Below are 21,453 nucleotides of genomic sequence, written 5' to 3'. Positions count from 1 at the left end.
TTTACTAGCTGTGTGACTTTGGGCATCTTAGGGTCATCTCTAATAGTCCTGATTCATATCTGACCAGATGGCTCTGGAGGAGAAAGTGGGACCTAACGCCCAAATTCAATTTACTTGCTTATCACAGCATCACCTCCCTGATGTGACAGTCTTCGAGAAATTAACAGTTATAGAAAAATTATAGTGTCTTGAAATGTCTCTAGATTTTTCAACTATATCACTTTGCTAATTAATGCCATTCCATATGCCTCAAATGTTTTTCAAGCCCCATCTCCAAACCCTTTCCTCTGATAAAATTCTACCTCATTCTTCAAAACCCAGTTGAAGCGCTCCCCCACCACTAGAGGTCACCTCACCATGCTTGCAAGTCTAACATTTTGTACTTTTAAGTTTTTTACTGTTCCATAAAAACAGTAACTTGTCTATGCAAATTCCCCTACTAGAAGTTTTTAAGGATAAGGACTATCTTTCTTTTGCATATCACTCAACATTTGGCATATATAATATTAACTTATATGTTATGTTATAAATATATAAATATATAAAAATATAAACTTATTTGAGAAATAATATCATTTGAACATCAATTATCTGTCAAGAACCTAAACAATTTTCAAAAATATTGCAATTTTCTCTATGAATGCCTTCATGTCTCAAATGCTTCATTTTATGATATACAAAGTTACTAAAACACCCATAAGTATAATGTCCATGTTTTAAATTTCATTTTAAAATTATTCAATATTTTTTAAAAATCATGCAAAAGATAAGACCCACTGAAGAACATTCAAGAAACGTTTATTGAAGACCATCCCTCAGGGAGGTAATGCTGTGACTAGCCAAATATTTCTTTCACAACTGATTAACTTCTTAGCGCATGCATGACAGGTTTAAACAAGATCTTCTTTAAGGTCTCTCAGAGTTTTAAAATGTATTATAGGATTCTCAAAGGCTTCAAAGGTTAGAAAAATGTTTGTTAGGGTAATAAAAGGTTTTTCCTTACAGGCAAAAATGAGGAAAGAATAATGTTGTCTAAAGTCTCCAAGAGGTTTCTTTATTTTTAAATTAAGACTCAAAGAGATATGGATTGAGGAATTCTCTCTAGTAATCAGACAAACTTTTTAAAGTGTGTAGTAACAACATTGGGCCAGATATTGTGCAAAGCACAGGAAATACAAAGAAATGCAAAGGTCAATCCCTATTCTCAAGAAATTCAGTCAAATGGTGGAGATAACATGCAAGCCACTATGTAAAAATAAGTAATATACAGTATAAATTAGATATAATCAACAGAAGGAACCCAAATTAAGAAAGGTTGGCGAAGGTTTCTTACAGAAGAAATTTTAAGTTGGCAATTTAAAAAGCAAGAAAACAGAATGCTAAGATAAGGAAATAAAAGATTTTCAGGCATGTAAAACAGTCAGTAGAAATGCCTGGTTTGGGGATAGCTGGTGGCACAGTGGATAGAGTAACCAGCCCTGGAGTCAGGAGTACCTGAGTTCAAATCCAGCCTCAGAAACTTTATAATTACCTAGCTGAGTGGCCTTGGGCAAGCCACTTAACCCCATCTGCCATGCAAAAATCTAAAAAAAAAAACCGCCTGGTTTAGATATAGTGTCTTGCTTGAGGAATAGCAAAGTCAGTGAGACTAGGCCACAAACTATGTGGGAAGATTTTAAGGTATAAGAATACTGGAAACATGGTGGAGGTAGAGGTACTGAGGTGTGGGGTATAAAGCAGGGGTTAAATTATGAAGGCCTTTAAAAGTCAAACAAGGAGCAGATCAATGAACTGGACATACAGCTAAAAGTTAAACTAGAAAAAAAAATTAAAATGCCCAATTAACCTCCAAATAGAAACCCTAAAAATCAAAGGAGGGATTGATAAAAAAAAAGCATAAAAGAAACAAGTGAACAAAATATACCAAAATCTATTCAATAAAACTAGGACATAGCTTTATTTTTTAAAAAAAGGAATAAAATAGAAAAATAACTAATTTGATTAAAAATAGAAAGAAAATATCAAAAATTAAAAGGATAAATGCACCACAAATTAAAGTAATTATTAGAAACTATGTTGCTCAATTATAAAATAAAAATTACAATCTAAATGAAGCAGATGAATATTTATAAAAATGTAAAGAAATTAACAGAAGAGAAAATAGAATACTCTAATAACCTAATCTAAGAAAAAGAAATTAAACAAGCAATAAACAACAGTTTTATTTCAGTTTAAAAATTAATGGAGTTACATTATAAAAATGAGTAGCCTTTTAAAAACATTTAGAGCATTAGATACATTTAGCACTAAAAGTATAGTGAATTTAAACCTTTCCTGATCATAAATAGAAATGAACTAAAACTGAATGCTTTAGTTTCAAACATGAAAACCTTTCCATAAAACTTTTTTTAAATATCTATTGAGAATAAGCAGCAAATCATGATCTCAACAAATATCTTAAGTTAAACCACCTCATATTTGTCTAGATCAACATTTCAAAATACCATTCAATGTTCAATGAAAACAAAGAATTAAATATGATATATAACCAAAAGTTAAAGGACAGTTTAATTTTTCTTTCTATTAAGAAAACCAGATAGTAGAGGGATAAAAATCTTAGAGGAGTCAGAACCAATGGTAATCTAAAGTATTTTAAAACTTCAAAACAAAATGTCAAAAGTTTATGGTTATAACTTTCCTCCTAGACTTTTCCCAAGTGGCACTTTTACTGTCTGAGTCTGCAGTGATTACTCCCAATGCCTAGAAATGTATTCTCTTCTCAACTCTGCTTTGCAGAATCCCACTCTTTCTTTCAAGTCACAACTCAAGTACCACTTTCTATGGGAAGCATTTCAACCGCTAATGTCTTCTCTCAAAACTATTTTGTATTTAACTATTTCAGATTTATTTGTATTTATTCTGAATGTATTTCTGTCTCTTCAATTACAACATAAGCTGCATGTGAGTAGGATCATCCCATTTATTGCATATGCATCCCCAGTATTAACATAAGATCTTGAACATAGTAGGGATTTAATAAATTCCTGATTATTTCTGTTTATGAGTCTTTAATTTTTTTAAAGCTATTTTTTTCATACCTGTGTGTATCCTAATATGTCGAGTTAATTGACTTGGTTTTTGGAAGGTCTTTCCACAATGTGGACAAGAATATGTGAATCCACTTCTGTCAATGTTCCGATTATATGACCTTGTACTTGATACCCTGATGACAAAGAAAGTTCATTTTTTAAATTTTATTCATTTACATGCATTCAAAATTTAATCTTATCAGAAAGTTCATCAGACTTTTCATATAAATCTTATATAAATTAATCAGAAAGCAAAAACCAATGTGCAGGTACTATTACTATGCAGAAAGTTAATTCCAAAAATATTTGGCAAGCTTCTAACACACACACACACACACACACACACACACACACACACACACACACACACACACACACACAGTGTTACTAGGTAGAAACAGCCAATAAGCATTTATTAAACTGCTTTTATGTACCAGACACTGTACTAAGCAGTGAGTGCATGATGAGTTCCTGCATTAGACTGAGTTCTTTGAGCATAAGCACAGTCTTTATTTAGCCTTTCTTTGTATCCCTGCACTTGGTACATAATAGACTCTTAATAAATGCAAACTACTTGTGAACTAGATACAGTACGAGTAAATTAAGAACTAGGATGATAAACACAGACAATATAAATTAGAGAAGTCAAGCCTTAGGGAACCTAAGAAGGTTTCTTGAAGGTAGGATTACAGATGAGACATGTATTATAGGAAGGCAGGGAAACCAGGAGGCAAAAGATCAGAAAGGACAGCATTCCAGACAGTCAGGATGCAATGAAAAGGCACAGAGTACCTTGTTTGAGGAACAGTAAGGAGGTCTGTACCACTTTACTGAAAAGTGAAGGGGACTAAAATATAAGAACAGTGGAAAAGGAAGCAGGGAAGGGAGGGCCAAAACTGACAAATACGTTGAATAAGTCTGAAAATACATGATTTGTACCACAACTATAGACCTTTTCTACTTATAAATCACCTTATTTGCAAGATTCCCAATTGTTTACCAAAGCTGATTCACATCTCCATAAACACACACACGCACACGCGCACACACACACACACAAACAAAATCAACTATGAATGATTTACACTCTACTCAGCAATATAAAAATCCAAGACAATTTCAAAGGACTTCTGATGGAAAAATGCTATCCACATTGAGAGAAAGGATTAGTGATGTTTGAATGCAGATCAAAACATACTTTTGACTAATACAGAAATATGTTTGATATGATTGCACATATTAAAAAATCTCATCCCTAAATTACATAAGAAATTGAATCAGAACAAAAGTTAGTTGCCAACTGACAAATGGTAAGGAAGAAATACAAGTTATCAGAGGATATATGGAGGGAGTGGGGGGATGTCCCAAATCACTAATAATTAGAGAAATACAAATTAAAACAATTCTAAGGAATACCTCACACCCATTAGACGGGCAAAAGCTGTCACCTCCCCTTGCCAAAAAAAAAAAATTTACAAAAAAATGACAAATTTACAAAAACAAAAACTGACAAATGTTTCAAGGGCTATAGGAAAGCAGTAATACTAATGCATTTTTGAAAGGTATTTGCAAATAGGTCTACAAGTTAAATTCTGACTACCAATTGATCCATTGTTACCACCATTAAGCCTATACCTCAAAGTGACCATAGAAAGAGGGAAAAGTCTTATATATAACAAAAATATTTGTGGATGTTTTTCTGTAGTGGTAAGAAACTGGAATCTAAGGGAATTTCCATCAACTGGGGGGGGGGGTGATTGAGCAAATTATGATATGTAAATTTAATGTAATACTATTATAAGAAAGATACAGTTTTCAGAGAAACCTGGAATGACTGATGAAAAAAGAAGTTAGTAGAACCAGAAGAACAATTAGCGATATAACATAACAAAGTAAAAATGATCAAAGATTTAAGAACTTTGATCAAGGCAATGATTGACCAAAGAGGAATTTTTCACCTACCAGAAAGATAACTAATAAGTAGAATGATACACAAATTTCAACATTGCCAACATGGGAATTTGTTTTGCCAGTCAATTTGTCTTTTTAACCAGGGTTTGATTTTTTTTTCTCATCTCCTCCTACTCTTGGGGGGGGGGGGGGGGGGTGGTAGTGAAAAAGGATAGGGTAGTAAGGGAGGAAAAGTACTTTATAATAGAAAAGATAAAATTTAACTAGAAAAAAGATCAACATTGCATAGATATTGTTCTAAAATGTTTTCCCCATTAAGCTTTGATTTCAAGGTGTCAGTTTCACAAACCTCAGCTTTCTCCTTGACTGTCCTTCTATTTTCAATATTCTGGTTATAAAAAAGCAAAGTATTTTAAAGTAGTGGTACAATTCCACCTCCCTACTCAAACTCAAAGTCTTAAATTTTATTCTTCCTTTAACACATTAAAATTTGACACATTTAAGACATTAAAAATGCTGCAAAGTTATTTAATTCGATGAAGTTTTGACATTATTGAAAAAAGTATTAAGGAGATGAATTAGCATTTGATATGCTTTTCAACAGAGCCATGAAACTTAAAGTCATCCATTTATACCAAGAGATTTATAGAATATTATATTTTGACTAAAAGTCATATTTGGTTCTATTAAGGACTAATAACAGATGTAGGACTAAGCATGAACACTATCCAAAAATTGTCTCCCTGGAAGACAGTACATTTTAAAGCAAGTGATCATGCCAATATATACAGTTTCCAGTACATCAAGTTACTCTAGCATTCTTACTATAATTGGATTGAGTTCATATACTAGCATATTGTTTTTATTGCTGAAACTGAGAAAAAGGTTTTACAGTAATCAATAAAGGTGGTAAAAAAAAAGGTTATAGTACCTTTGGGAATAATCACCAAATAAACAATGAGTTGTTCTGTTTGCCATCAGGGGACATTCTGTCACATGTTTTTGGCTCCTCAGACAATATCTTACTTTCTTGAAAATTATTTGATGATGGTTGAGTATAGAGTGAGTTTGTTTTTTAGATTAACATCTTTACCAGATACTGGTGCTTGGTTAATTCAAATTAATACAGAAAGTTTATGATAGATGCTTTGGGAAATTAGACTTCTTGAAAACTTAGCTCAACTTTAACTAGCCTGATCAACAAAAACCAGGATAAACATCATTATTAAAAAGTGCAGTCCTGATCTCGGATCACTTAATCACATTGCCTTGCAAAAAAACCCCAAAAAGTTAGTGAAGTCTTCCAGTGCCAAGGTGGCAGATTAAAACAGGAAAAACTCCTCCAGTCTTTCCAAATTCCCCTCCTGCCTCAGAACTAATTTTGGAGCAGTAAAGCAGCTTCCCAGTTCAGTATAGCTTAGAAAATCAGCAGTAAAAGTATGTCTCATGGGGGTGGAAGAGAGCCACAGCAACCCCAAATCACACCATAGGGGAACCTGCAATGAGGCCCTGGGTCTAAGGGTAAGTTACCACTGAGACCCTACCTCTAGTACAGACCAGAAGTACAGACCAAGTCCCAAGTTAAGGTACCAGCCAGGACCATAGTTAAGTTCCTTTTTCCAGGGCAAGCCAGCAATGAGGCACCATACCTGGGGCAAGCCACTAGGGATCTCAACCCCCACCCCCCATGCAAGCCAGCAGCTAGAACTGCAGGTGCAATGCAAACCAACAGTCAAGGCCCCAAGCCCCAGCATAAGAAAAGCTTGGGACAATGCCCTCTCCACTTCAAGAGGAAAACCCAACTTTCACCAAAAAATTACATAAAAGTACCCAAAATCACAAAATGGAGAGACGGTGGTGAACAAAAATAAACCAAAAGAATTTGACCATAGAACAATTACTATGGTGACATGGAGGATCAAGGTACAAACTTAGAAGAGAAAAATGAAGTCAAAACTGCTACATGCGAAGCCACAAAGAAAAATGTGAATTGAATTCAGGCCCTTAAAGTAATGGAAGAAAGGATTTTAAAAAACAAAAAAAGATAAGTAGAAAAAAATGGGAAAAGAAATTGGAGTAATGTAATAGAATCATCAACTTGGGAAAAGAAGCACAAAAACAATGGAAAAAGGTACAAAAATTTCACTGAAAAGTAGAACTGCGGGTGGCTAGGTGGCGCAGTAGATAGAGCACAGGTCCTAGAGTCAAGAGTACCTGAGCTCAAATCTGACCTCAGACATTTAATAATTACCTAGCTGTGTGGCCTTGGGCAAGCCACTTAACCCCATTTGGCTTGCAGAAACCAAAAAAACAAAAAAAAGAAGAAGAAGAAAAAAAAAAGAACTGGCCAAATGGAAAAGGAGACACAAAAGCTCACTGAGGAAATTAGAAGTGGGAAAATGAAAGCTAATGACTATGAGACATCAAAATCAATAAGACAAAATCAAAAGAATGAAAAAAATGGAAATAAGTTTCTTATTGGGGAAAAAAGTGAAATGGAAAATAGATCCAAGAGAAATAATTTAAAAATTACTAACTACCTAAAAGCTATGAGAAAAATAAATTCTAATTTATAATACAATACAGTGTATATATTATATAATTATATCATATACTATATAATAAGTTAAAATTAATAAATTTAAAAGAGTCTGGGCATTAATTTCCAAGAAATTATCAAGAAAGTCTAGAACCAGAGGACAAAAGAGAACATAGTATATAATTATCATATAATATATAATAAATTATAATTAAATAAATTTAAAAGAGTATGGCATTAATTTTCAAGAAATTATCAAGGAAGTCTAAAACCAGAGGACAAAATAGAAATTGAAAGAATCAACCAATAATCTCAAGAAAGACATTCCAAAATGAAAACTTTTAGGAATATCAGATTCAAATTCCAAAGGTCCCCATGCCAAGGGAAAAAAATATTACAAGCAGTCAGAAGGAAATAATTCAAATATCATGGAGCTCCACAGTCAGCATTGCACAGAATTTAACAACTTCTACATTAAATAAACAGAGGCCATAAAATATGATATTCTGTAAGACAAAGGACCTAGGGATTATAATCAAGAATTACCAGTAAAACTGAGTATTCTTTGGGGGGAGGGGGGGTGTTGACCATTTAGTGAAATAGCAAACTTTCAAGCACTCCTAATTAGAAGACCAGAGTTGAATTAAAAAATATGATTTTTCTAGTATAAGATTCAAGAGAAGCATGAAAATGTAAACAGGAAAGAAAACATAAGAGATTCAGTGATACTTATAATTCTTAATAACTTTCTCAGTATTTGGGTAATTGAAATATATATAGATAAAATGTGAGAAAGTTGACTATGATGGATGATATACAAAAAAAATGAAAGGGTGGGAGAAGTTTACACTGAGAAAAAAGGAAAGGGAAAGAGAATGAGGGTAAATTATCTTACATAAAAAAAAGGCATAAAAGCTATTGCAGTAGAGGTAAAGATAGGGGCATGGGTGCAATACTTGAAACTTACTCTCAGTTGGATATAGAAATCTAATATACCCCAAAAAGAAGTAAAAAAGATAAGGATAAAGATGGAGAGGGGGGATACTATCAGATAGTATCAGATACTAACAGATAAAGAGGAAAAAGACTTCAATCCTAATTAAATAATGGTTTATTAATATAATAGAAAAAATAGAGGGGAGGGTAGGCTTGGGGAGGTGGTAGCCAGAAGTAAATAACAAGAGAGAAAAGAATAAACAATGAAAACTAGAATGGAAGGAAATAATTATCGTAAGAGTAAATGCAAATGAGATAAACTTACCCATAAAACAGAAACAGATAGCAAAATAGATTAAAAATGAGAATTCTAGATATGTTGGTTATAAGAAAGACATTTGGAATACAGAGAAACACAGAGAAAAGGTGAGAAGCAGAATCAATTTCAGTTGAAGTAAAGAAAAAAGGTAACAATCATGATCTCACAAAACAAAAGCAAAAATACACCTAATTAAAAGAGATAAGGAAGGAAAATCAAATCTTGCTAAACAGAATTATGAACAATGAAGTAACTAACATCAAGACTAACCATATATGCACCAAATGATACAGTATCTAAATTTCTGAAGACATTACATGAGTCACAAGAGGAAACAGACAGCAAAACTAGTGGGGGGGCCCTCAACTCCCCCCCCCCCTCAGAATTAGGTAAATCTACAAAAAATAAAAATAAAAAAAAAAAACAAGACTGAAGTTAAGGAGGTAAACAGAATTTTAGAGAAGTTAGAGATGATATGCCCCTGGAGAAAACTGAATAGGAATTGAAAGGAACACACACACACACACACACACACACACACACACACACACACACACACACACACACACACAAACTCTCTCTGTCTCTCACTCACTCACTCAACACAACCCCATTTTCTTGGCAGTACATGGCACCTATGCAAAAACTGACAATGTGAGGGAAATAAAAAACCTCACAACCAATCAAGAAAAGCAGAAATATAAGATGTATCCTTTTCACGTCATAAAGCACTAAAAATTCTATTTCATAAAGGGCAGTGGAAAAAAGATTAAAAAGTTTGTTGGAAACTAAATAATCCAATCCTAAAGAATAAGAGGGATCAAGGAACAAATCATAGAAGCAATATTTCATTAAAGAAAATGAAAGCTATGAGACAACATATTAATATTTATGAGATATGGCTAAATAAGTACTTAGGGGAATATTTATATCTTTAAATGCTTACATCAACAAAGAGCAGATCAATGCACTCACTGAGCATACAACTAAGAAATAATTTTTAAAACTAGAAAAAAAGAGAAATTAAAAATTATCAATTAAACACCAAATTTGAAAACCTGAAAATCATAGGGGAGATTAATAAAATTGAAAGGAAGAAAACTGAACTAATAAATAAAACTAGGAACTTTCATGTATTTATGAAAACATATACACACACACACACACACACACACACACACACATATATATATATGAAATAAAACCACCTGTTGTGAGATGAGGTGGTTAAAAAGATTTGACAGTCATACATTCTGAGTAATTAATCACTTTCCTAATGGAGGTGGGTTCACAGTTTATATGCCCTTAAAAGAGTAGGCATTCCAGAGGGGTAACAATCAACTCTGACCAGTTAACATAATGGGAGGTAGTCCCTATTAAAATCAAGGTTTTGGGTGACTTGGTTCACCCAAATCTTGGTTAAAGAAATATCAATTTCCCTTTATTTCTATTCTGACAAAAGGGAAAATCAATACTTTCCCAGATCTGTCCAAAAAACACAACAGAAACATACCCATCAGTCCAAACCTAGAATTTTTTTTTTCTGTCTGATTAAATCTTGACCTGGATAAAATTTTTTGCTTTGTTTGTTGGGGGGGGGGGGCGCACGGGTTGGCAAAGCAATGGGGTTAAGTGACTTGCCCAAGGTCACAAAGTTAAGTAACTATTAAATTCTGGATTTGAACTCATATCCTCCAGACTCCAGTCAGTGCTCTGTTTGCTGGGGCCACCTAGCTGTCCCTCTGGGTAACACTGGTTGGATTCTGGATGAGAATGAAAATCCTTGGTTCTAATATTATAATTAGTTATTAAAATACAATCAAGAAATTAATTTTTCAAAGAGAAGTAATTATTTTTCTATTATATTAATAAACCATTATTTAATTAGGATTGAAGTCTTTCTCCCCCCCCCTCTTTATTTTACAATTCAAGGACTAGTCTGTAGGCCAGCCAGTCTCTGAAGGAACACTGTTAATGAGACTGGCCAAATCCTTCTAGTACAAGCTCTTGACCAGGACCCCACCCAACCAGAAGACCTGACAAACAGCATCTAATCTGAATGAATTCTTGACCATAAGAATTAAGTCTATGTCCCTGCAATTTGTCTATTAGAATCTAGCTTAAAAAGGAGAAAGCCAAGCAGAATAGTTTGGATAAAGATGGATTTCTTTGTCCAGATTGCTGGTGGTGGCTAATTTCTCATGATCAAAACCATTCTCAAGAGGAGGAAATGAAGATTTTAAGCCCATTTCCTCATCCAAAAGTCCATCCTTTTATTAACTGTTCCACCAATCAGGGTTGATTTTTAGATGTTAGGAGGGTTACCTTCCTTTTCCAAAGGCATTCAGTGATCTCCATGATTTTGTCTTTAGTTACCAAAAGAAATCACTAATCATCAACTTATTAACTAGTCTAATATACTGATTCTTAATTACCCAGATACACTGTCTCTCTTGAGCTCTTTTCATTTGTCTCAGGTAATATGATTAGAAAAGGAAAGAAAATCAAAAACTGAAAGGAGTGAATTCATTTTTTATTTAACTTTTCTTCCACAAAATGAATAATGAGGAAACTTTACAAGACTGCATAACCTATTATCAGATTGCTAAACATCTCAGAGAGGATGATGAAGGGAAGGGTAAAAGGGTGTAAAATTTAGTGCTCAAAATTTAAAAAACCCCAACAAATGTTTCAAATCATTTAATTGAGGGAAAAATAAAAAAAAATTTAAACTGTAGTGAAAAGAAATTTAGGTACCTACAAAACATAACAAGCGAATTTTTTTTGAACTATCAAATTTCACCAAGAATATATGATTATATAGATGTATACAAATGCAGGTATGTACTTTACCAGAAGAATATCTTCATTAATTAAACAAATAATAGGCAAGCTGCCCTGACAAACTCATTTGTTTTAAAGCTTGTTGAAGTCATATTCCCCCAGTTCATCTGACTTTCAGAACTTACATACCAGGTTGTCTGTTATAGTTTCACCCCATAAACCTCTCCCTAAGCATTTGGGACTTTCTCATTGAGAAACACCCATTCATCATGCCAACCCATTACCCCCACTGGTAAAATTACTATTATTTTTATTAATAATAATTAAAATAGGGGGCAGCTAGGTGGCATAGTGGATAGAGCACTGGCCCTAGAGTCAGAAAGACCTGAGTTCAAATCCAGCCTCAGACACTTAATTATTGCTTGGCTGTCATTTATACCCATTGCCTTAAATAAGTAAAAAATGCAAATAATTAATAATAATAATAATAATAATAAAAATAATAATAATGCTTCTGACTTTCAGTACTGCAGTATTATCCTACCTTCCTAACATTTTACCATATACCCCACCATTTTTCATTTCCCTTTAGTGTAGTGTCTTCCATCATTAAAATGTAAGCTCTACAAGGACAGAAATTGTTTTAACCCTATACCTAGAATACTGGTGATAAGAGAGGAGGAAACAAAAGCATTAAATGTCTACTGAGTTCAAGGACCTATGATTTCATGTATTATTTCAAGTTTATGAGCACAATAAAAGCTTATTACGCTCTAACCCATGTAAGAAAAAAGTCCCTAGAAAGGGACTAGAAATAAAACCAAACCTTATAATGATATTAAGATGGGATTCAACCTCATAAACCAAACTTTAAACAATGAATTTGCTGGCTCTCCTTCTCTATTGTAGACATTGTCTCCTTATAAATCATAAAAATATTTTAACCCAAATAAAAATCCTTTATCATTGTTAAGTCAGTTTCATTTTAATTTATTGCACAGCTTCACATAAACAGTAAACATAAAATTCCTACCTTATTTTATAATGAGTTTTCATGTGTTCCTTGAGTTGTGAAGAAGTTTCAAACTCTTTCTTGCAAGATTTGCAAGCATAAATTCGGTTCCCAACCAATTCCTGCCGGTGTTCTTCCATGTGTATGGATAATTGACTCTGAAGAGTAAATTCATCCCCACATTCAGAACAGATGAGATTCTATAAAATTGAAAATAAATATTTGTCAATAACCAATATATTAAAAATACTTTTTATTACTAAGGAAAATAGCTACTTGAAAATCATTACTTTTTAATGTTTTATTCCAATAGAATATATATATATATATATTTTAGGTCACTACCCAAAGCAATATTTTTATCAGAAATGACCTCTTTTCCTACTTTCAAAATATTCTCATTTCTAAAAGACAACTTATTTACATGAATAGAAATAAGTTGAACTATGATGAAAGACAAAAGATTAACTGAAAAACAAACTATACAAGAAATACAATTTTATCTTTATTAAAGACTATTTCAAGAATGATGAGTATTTCACATTTGCTTCTATATGCCAAAATAACTTTTAAAAAATTTGCACATAGAGGAAACCTAGGGTGATAACTAAGGTCCACATAATCAATCATTCTATCAGCAAGCATTTATTAAGTGCACTCTGGGTTAGGTACACATTAACCTTCCATCTCCAGTGCAGCCTATCTCCAAAGCCTAGAGATATGCCACCACCCTAAATTGACCTCTCCCCCTACATCCCCTACATTTCTGGCTAACCTTGGGTCAGAAGAGGAGCCACTTTCTTCAGACCATTCCCCTCCAACTTCTTCTGGGAATGTGCCCAGAGGGACAGTAGCAAAAGGAGCCAGGCTGAGCTCATTTGCATATGAAGCAGTTCAAGGCAACACCCCTCAGCAATCTCCCTTGAAGGCAAAACACCCTTCTGTAGGACTTGTCCCACTGCAGTTAAGAGTATTAGAAGGAGGACTTTCTTTTAAAAAAGGTGCCCCCTTCTATCTCCTAGCTTGCCACAGTGCCATTTACAGTCTAATCAACAATCTTCAAAGAAAAAGGAATAGTGAAATGGGGTCTTTCATCTGACTATATCCCATCTATCAGCTACTGCATCTATCTCCAGTCTGATCTACAGCTTCTCTTGGGAAAAGGAGTGAAGCTTTGTCTTCAATAATGAACCTTCCCAAACCCTGTCATTCCCCAAATAGCTCAGCAATTCTGAAGCCTGCAGGTCATTCCCCATTCCCCACCCCCTGATTCCTTATTCCCATCCTGCTCTTTTTTTCTCTTTATACTACCTCACTTTGAGATCTCATAAACTTCAATGGATCTTCTCTCTTTGCTGATGATTTCCAAATCTACCTATCCAGCCCTATCTTCTCTGATTCCCAATCTGGCACTTCCAATTGCTTTTCAGATATCTGAAACTGGATATCCAGAAGACATCTTAAACTTATTATATCCAAAACAGAACTCATCTTTCCCCTAAACACTCCCTGTCTACTATTTCCCTATGTCGGTAAAGGGAAACACTATTCTCCTAGTCCCTCAGGTTCACAAATTAGGAATCATCCTGAATTCTGCATTATCTTTCACCCCATCTCACTCCCACCCCAATATCCAAACTCTTGTCAAGACCTATAATTTCAATTTTGGTATTATTTCTCCAAAAATGCTCTTTACTCTCCTTTGTCTCCAACTCTGGTACAGATTCTCATCTATCACCTCCCAAAAGGAGCATTTAAAAAGCTTGCTTCAGGGCTTTCACCACTATATCCTTCAATCAACTACCAAAATGTTTTTCCTAAAGTGCAAATCAACCACACCACCAGCTTATTCAATAGACTTCAATGGTTCCCTATAGGGACAGCTAGATGGTTTACTGGGTAGAGCACTGGCTCTTGTCAGGAGCACCTGAGTTCAAATATAATCTCAGACATTTATTGCTCAAGTGACCTTGAGCAAGTCACTCAATCCTCCTGACTGCCTCCCTTCCAGAGCCATCTCTAGTTATCCTGATTCATATCTGGTCACTGGTCACTCAGATGGCTCTGGAGGACAAAGTGAAGTGGCAGGGTACCTCTTCACTCAAATCTAATTCATATGCTTGTCATGGCATCACCTCCCTGATGTCATGGTGTTCTTCAAAAATCAAGGACAACATTATTTTGGTTCCTTATCGTTCCTCCCCCCAAACTCCTTTCCCCCTCCAGTCCCTTTAGCTTTCCAGCATTCTTACATGTTACTCCTCACCAGATACATATTCTTATTCGTTTGTTACTTCTCACCCAGTACTTACTCCTTAATCTACTAACACTGGCCTCCTTATTTTTCCAGGAAAAAAGATACTCCCTTTCTGGCTGTAGCATTTTCTCTGGCAGTCACCCACATCTCCTAATCCTCAGTCTACAGGATTCTCTGATATCCTTTTAATTCCCAACTAAAATGCCATAAAACATCATTTTCTTCAGGAATCCTATCTCAAATAATTTCAGTGCTTCCCCTCTGTTAATTATTTGCTATTCATTTTGTATAAAGCTTGTGTATACATATTTCCTTCCTTGTTATCTTCGCCATTAGATCCTTATATGCTTGAGAGCAGGAACTGTCTGTTACCTCTTTTGTATCTACAGATTTTAGCAGTGCCTGGCACTTAGGAAATATTTACTGACTGACAAGCACAAAGAATGAAATAAACCCTACTTGGAATTAGCTTATATTAAGTATTCATTCAATTGTCATAAAACAAAAGGACAAGTTTTTTCATTGAAATGATTTATCTTTAATACATTTCAGTGGAATGTGATATGTCAGAATATAGAAACTCAGTAATGGTACTCAGTGAGACCTTAAATTCTCCAGTTTTAAAATCTTATCCATATAAAACAATCAATGACTTTTTAAAACTTTGAATTGGGGAACTGATTAAGCTTTCTTTAGTAAAATAATATTTGATTAAGCTATACTTGCAATGAACTTGTCAATCATTTCCATTAAATAAATACATCACCAGCTTTGCTACTTATTACTTGTTTGACCATATGCAAAAAAAACTCTCACACCTCCCTCACCACACTGAAATCAAAAGAGAAACTTCAACGGGTCAACTTTCTTCTTCCAATCTCTAATAAAAACTACAATCAAGCAATTAAAGCAATTAGAATGGTCAAGGAACAGGCTGGGATCAAGGACTCAAAGTCCAGAGCGCTGAGCTAAGTCAGCAAACCCGATCACTGACTCAATTCCAGATGCTCAAAAGCAAAAGAGGTCCTCCCCAACAGTGCAGGGTCTTCTAGGGGGCCCAGGATACAAACTCAATACTCAGGGTTCTGAACTAGGCCAAAAGCAATGCAGTGACTTAAAGATCCTGGACCAATCAATCTCTAGTCTATGCCAGAAGGGCCCAGAGTACATCAGATAGCAAAAGCATCAGGAGGTACAGAGGTTTTCTCAGATTCAGGTCCCAACCCAAGACAACAGCAGAGGGGACAGCCTAGCAACACAGGCACACACATGCACGCGTGCACACACACACACATACACACACACACGCACACACAACACACACAACACACACGACTCCAGATCAAGGTCAGTATAAGCGTGAAGGAAGGAACATTTTCCCAAAGAAGCTAGGGATAACAGACTTAGCCCAAGACCCCTCTAGTCTAGAGCAGATCTTGAATTCGGCCCCTATTCAGAAGAGAAGAATAAGGAAAGGGGAAAGGAGAGGGAAAGAGAGAGCCTTAACACAGGATCAAAGATTATGCCCCCTTAACTTGCAGCTAGAATGAAACTCTTGAGTTGCCCAGAAGAAATTACCGAATGAATGAGTAAACAAACAACAAAAAAAAGGGAGGGGTATGGTGCCAAGGATGCCCAAGATACAAACTCAGAAGAGAATAATCAAAACACCTACACAGGCAAAGTTTCAAAAATAATACAGTTTGCACATATGATTATAATTACTAGAAAATATAATGAATTTGAAAAATATCACAAGGGAAATGAGAATAAGGGAAATAATTGGAAAAGAAATGACCTACAGAAAAGAGATTTCAAAAGAGAATAAACAGTTTAGCTCAAAAAGCATAAAATCTTACATACAAAAAATACCCTAAAAATTAGGATAGTCAAAACAAAAGATAAATTCATGACACAATAGTAAATTTTAAACAAAATCAAAAGACTACAAAAAAGAGAAAATAAAAGGTAGCTCATATTGAAACTGACTCACTTGGAAAATAGATCTAATTTGAGAATCACTGAACTAGAGGGGGCAGAGCAAAGATGGCATAGTAAAGGCAGGGACTCCTCAGGAGTTCTCCCTCCAAAAAACTCCAAATACCTTTATATAATGACTCTAAACAAATTCTAGAATGCCCAAGTCATCTTGGAAGATCTAGGGAATGGTCTGTTGCACCAGGTTCAAAGAGGAGGGCAGAGCAGCCCAGACCATGCTGAAGCAAACCAGGCCCCAGCAATCCAGAAGTAGGCAGCCAGGCGACTGGGTCAGAAGCAGCAGTGGAGGTTTCCAGATCTCTCAACCCAAAGACTGCTAAGGACAGTTGGAAGGTCAGCAGGAAAAGTCTGCTACATGGGGGTGACAGTGGAGCACAGTCCAGTGCAGGTCTCAGCAGCACAGAGCAGAACCAGCAGCCAAGAGAGGCCTTGGGAGCCACTGAATCAGCGTGGTAGATGCTTCTGGAACTCTGGGTCCAGGAATAGTAAAGGGATCAGAAGAAAATTACAGGGATCTCTCTGCTAGCACTTGAGGCAGGACTCTACTGCTTTACCCATACTCAGATCTGGGTCACAACTCTTGGGTCTGAGTCTCAGGAAAAAAAGTAGAAGCATAACAGAGCTTACTGGTGCAATAGAGCAGGGACCCTCCTCACAGTTCCAGGGGCAGAAAGCAAAGCTTGTGGCCACCTACAGAACACAGCACAAGTCAGGAGAGTGGCACAAACTTCTTCTTAGAATAAAAGACCTTTGAAGAATTGAAAACTTGTAGATCCCTAGAAATATCCCTGAAAACAGCTGCCAAAAAACCCCAAAGCTTGGGACAGTTTACCCTGCACCCTGAAAGCAGAGTCCCACCCTAACAAAGAGTTAAAATCAAGTCATAGTCTGGGGAAACAAGTAAACAGAAGGGGAAAAAAAACTGACCATAGACAATTTACTATGGTCACAAGGAAGAGTAAAATTCACACTCAAAAGATAACAAAAGTCAAAGGTTCTACACCAAAGCCTCCAAGAAAAATAAAAATTGAATCTCAGGCAGGGAAGAGTTAAAAGGGAATTTTGAAAATCAAGAAAGGAAGGCATAGGAAAAATTGGGAGGAGAAATGAGAGTGATGTGGAAAAATCATAAAAACCATGTCAACACATTAGTGAAGGAGACACACACAAAAAAAATGAAGAAAACAACATCTTGAAAACCGACAGTACCACATGGGAAAAGAGGCCCAAAAAAAGTCAATGTGAAGAAGAACAACATCTTAAAAAAGCAGAAATGGCCAAATGGAAAAGGAAATAAAAAACTCACTGAAGAAAATAATTCCTTAAAGTACAGATTGGAGGCAAAGGGAAACTGATGATGATGACTTTGTGAGAAATCAAGAAACAATAAAACAAACCAAAAAAAAGAAAAAAAAGAAAAACTAGAAAGAAATTGGGAAATATCTCACCAGGAAAACTGACCTGGAAAACAGATCCAGCAGAGATAATTTTAAAATTACTGGATTACCTGAAAGTTATGATTTTTAAAAAACAGCCTAGATATCATCTTTCAAGAAATTATCAAGGAAAACTGCCCTGATATTCTAGAAGCAGAGGGTAAACTAGAAATTGAATGAATTCACCAAACACCTCCTGAAAGAGATTTGAAAATAAAAACTGCCTGCAATATTATAGACAAATTTCAGAGTTCCCAGGTCAAGGAGAAAATATTGTAAACAAGTCAGAAAAACAAAATTCAATTAGAGCCACAGTGGATTTAGAGCCACAGAGAAGATAACACAAGATTTAGAAACTTCTACATTAAGGAATTGTAGGATTTTGAATATGATAGTCTAGAAGACAAAAGAGCTTAGATTATACCCAAGAATAAACTACCTAGAGAAACTAAACATATTCTTTCAGGGGAAAAGATGGACATTAAATGAAACAGGGAACTTTCAAAACTTTCCTGATAAATAGCCCAGAGCTGAACAAAAATTGTGATATTTAAATATGAAACTCAGGTGAAGCATAAAAAGGCAAACAGGAAAAAGACAATCATAAGACTTAATGATGTTGAAATGCTTATATTTCTGTATGGGAAGATGATGAACATTCTCATTTATTAGGACTGTTAGAGAAGGATCGTATGTAAACAAGGCACAGGTAGGAATTGACTATAAAGAGATAATATATTAAAAAGATGGAAATAATGGGTAAGAGAGGAATATACTGGGAGAAAAGGAGTAGTAGAATGGAATAAAAAAGCTTTTACAATGGGGAGGGGGGGAGTAAGTGAGCCTTACTCTCTTCTGAACTGGCTCAGAGAATATCAATCACACTCAATCGAGTATAGAAATCTATCTTACCCTAAGAGGAAAGTAGGAGGGGGAGGGGAGGGGAGAAGGTGATAGAAGAGATGGAAGATTATAGGATGAAGTAGTCAGTCACTAAACACTTTGAGGAGAGTCAAAGTGAAAGGAGAAAGAAAATAGAAAGGGGGAAAGGATGGAGGGGAAATAAAGTTAGAAATAGTAACTGTGAAAAATATAACAAGTTTCTCTGATAAAGATCTCATTTCTCAAACTTAAAGAACTGAGTCAAATTTGTAAATAATAAGAGCCATTTCCCAATTGATAAGTGATCAAAAGATATTTACAGTTTTCAGATTAGATTATCAAAGCTATCTATGGCCACATTAAAAAAAGAGAGATAAGAGAATGCAAATTAAACAATTCTGAGTTTTTAATTTAAATTAAACAATCCTAACATATCTATTGGATTGGCTAACAGAACATAAAAGAGAAAATGACAAATGTTGGAAGGGAGTAAGGAAAATGAGATATTAATGTTGAGCAATTTGGAACTATGCCCAAAGGGACTATAAAAACCATGCCTACGCTTTGACCTAATAATGACACTACCAGGTCTATACTCCAGAAGAGATGAAAAACAGGAAGGAAGCAGACTTATATTAATAAAGATATTTATAGAAGCTTTTTTTTTGATATCAAGGAACTAGATGGCTGAACAAATTGTGGCATGTGATTAAGATGAAATGCTATTCTGTTATAAGAAGTGATAAACAGGATACTATTGGAGCAGCTAGGGGGCGCAGTGGATAGAGCCCTGGCCCTAGAGTCAGGAGTACCTGAGTTCAAATCTGGCCTCAGACACTTAATAATTGCCTAGCTGTGTGGTCTTGGGCAAGCCACTTAACCCCATTTGCCTTGCAAAAACCTAAAAACAAAAATAAACAAACAAAAAAACCAAACAGAATACTATCAGTAAAAAAAATTTAAATGAGTAGATGCAATCAATGGGGAAAATACTATATACAAAGTAATAGCAATATAGAATCATCAGCTGTGAATGACATCTTTTCTCAGCAATACTATCTCCCAACACAATCCTCATGACTTTTTATAATAAAGAGTACCATTCATTCCAAAGACAGTTGATTTTTCTTGAAGTTTCTCTTTTTTTTTGGGGGGGGGGGGTTATACTTACTTTTATAACATGACGATTATGGTAATGTTTTGCATGACTACACAATTTTAATCCATATCAAATAATTTGCTTTCTCAATGAAGGGGAGTGGGGTGGAAGAAAGGGAGAGAATTCGAAACAAGTTTTAAAATGAATGTCAAAACTTATTTTTACATGTAATATAGAGGGAAAATAAAACATTATTTTCTTTAATTTAAAAAAAAAAATCACTGGACTCCCTGAAAGCCATGACATTCTTCCTCCCCAAAAAGCCAGTAATTCAAATATGAAGAAATTATGAAAGAAAACTGCCTAGGTCTACTAGAAACAGAAGATAAAGTAAGAACCAAAAAGAATCCACAAAGTATTTCCTAAGGGAAACCCCAAAAAACTTCCAGCATTGTCAGTGAAAATCTAGAGCTCCAAAGTCAATGAAAAAATACAGCAAGTAGATAGAAAGAAAAAGTATAACTAATGTAGAGCCACAGTCACAATCACAAAAGATTTAACAGATTAGATGCCAATGTAAATGAAAGAAGCATTTGTAATATAATTCCATAAGGCAAAAAGATAGAGGGTTATGCTCAAAATAAATTTACCCCAAAACTTAGTATAATCTTATTGGAAAAAATGGACTTTTATGAAAGAGAGGACTTCTAAACATATGTTTTCATTCCAAGAGAGAGTAAGATTGAGGGGAAGGATTGATACAAGTATTGCTAAGAACCATAATGTCATTACGGGTCAGAGAAGGAGTCAAATAAGAGGGTGCCTGGGAAAAATTTTTTTGTTATGTTTTGATGATATTAAAGAGAAGAGGAAGGAGAAGGTACAGTAAACTAGCAAAGAATAATTGGAGGTGAGGAGTTATGATATGATCAGAGGAAGGGGTAGGAGAGCAAGCAACACTTGAATTTATTTATTCTGAATTGGTAAGAAGATAAAATACATATAGATGTGCCTTTTGGTGTAAGTGTTGTGGAAATTGATTCAAATCATCAGGGACACCTAAAAAAAAAGGAAAAGGAATAACAGGAGAGCAGACTTAGAGAGAGATTATTTACAGACAAAACAAACCTAAGTTAGGAGGTGAGAATAGCAAAAAGTAGCTTTAAAGAAAAAAAGAGTAAAAAACTTACA

At 34.9% G+C, this 21,453-nt stretch overlaps 1 protein-coding gene across 7 annotated transcripts in view; it reads right to left on the bottom strand.

The window, feature by feature from the left end:
• The window catches only part of LOC141499990 (zinc finger protein 236-like), a 150,715-nt gene extending 137,888 nt beyond the window's left edge, over window positions 1-12,827 (bottom strand). For 4 of the 7 annotated variants that reach the window (XM_074202824.1, XM_074202827.1, XM_074202826.1 and 1 more), the window contains exons 1-2: window positions 12,612-12,826; window positions 3,099-3,223 (exon numbers count right to left, since the gene is read on the bottom strand). In XM_074202824.1, coding sequence (XP_074058925.1) covers window positions 3,099-3,223; window positions 12,612-12,730 — 244 coding nt within the window. In that variant the 5' untranslated portion in view covers window positions 12,731-12,826. Of the gene's footprint in view, window positions 1-3,098; window positions 3,224-12,611 lie in introns of all 7 variants that reach the window. The other 3 variants (XM_074202825.1, XM_074202823.1, XM_074202822.1) reach the window with 1 other exon arrangement.
• Between the last annotated feature and the right edge of the window lie 8,626 nt (window positions 12,828-21,453).

Source organism: Macrotis lagotis, chromosome X (assembly GCF_037893015.1).
Source record: "Macrotis lagotis isolate mMagLag1 chromosome X, bilby.v1.9.chrom.fasta, whole genome shotgun sequence".
Taxonomy (NCBI): Eukaryota; Metazoa; Chordata; class Mammalia; order Peramelemorphia; family Peramelidae; genus Macrotis; species Macrotis lagotis.
Note: the sequence above shows the minus strand (reverse complement) of the source record. Positions and strands in the feature narration are given on the sequence as shown.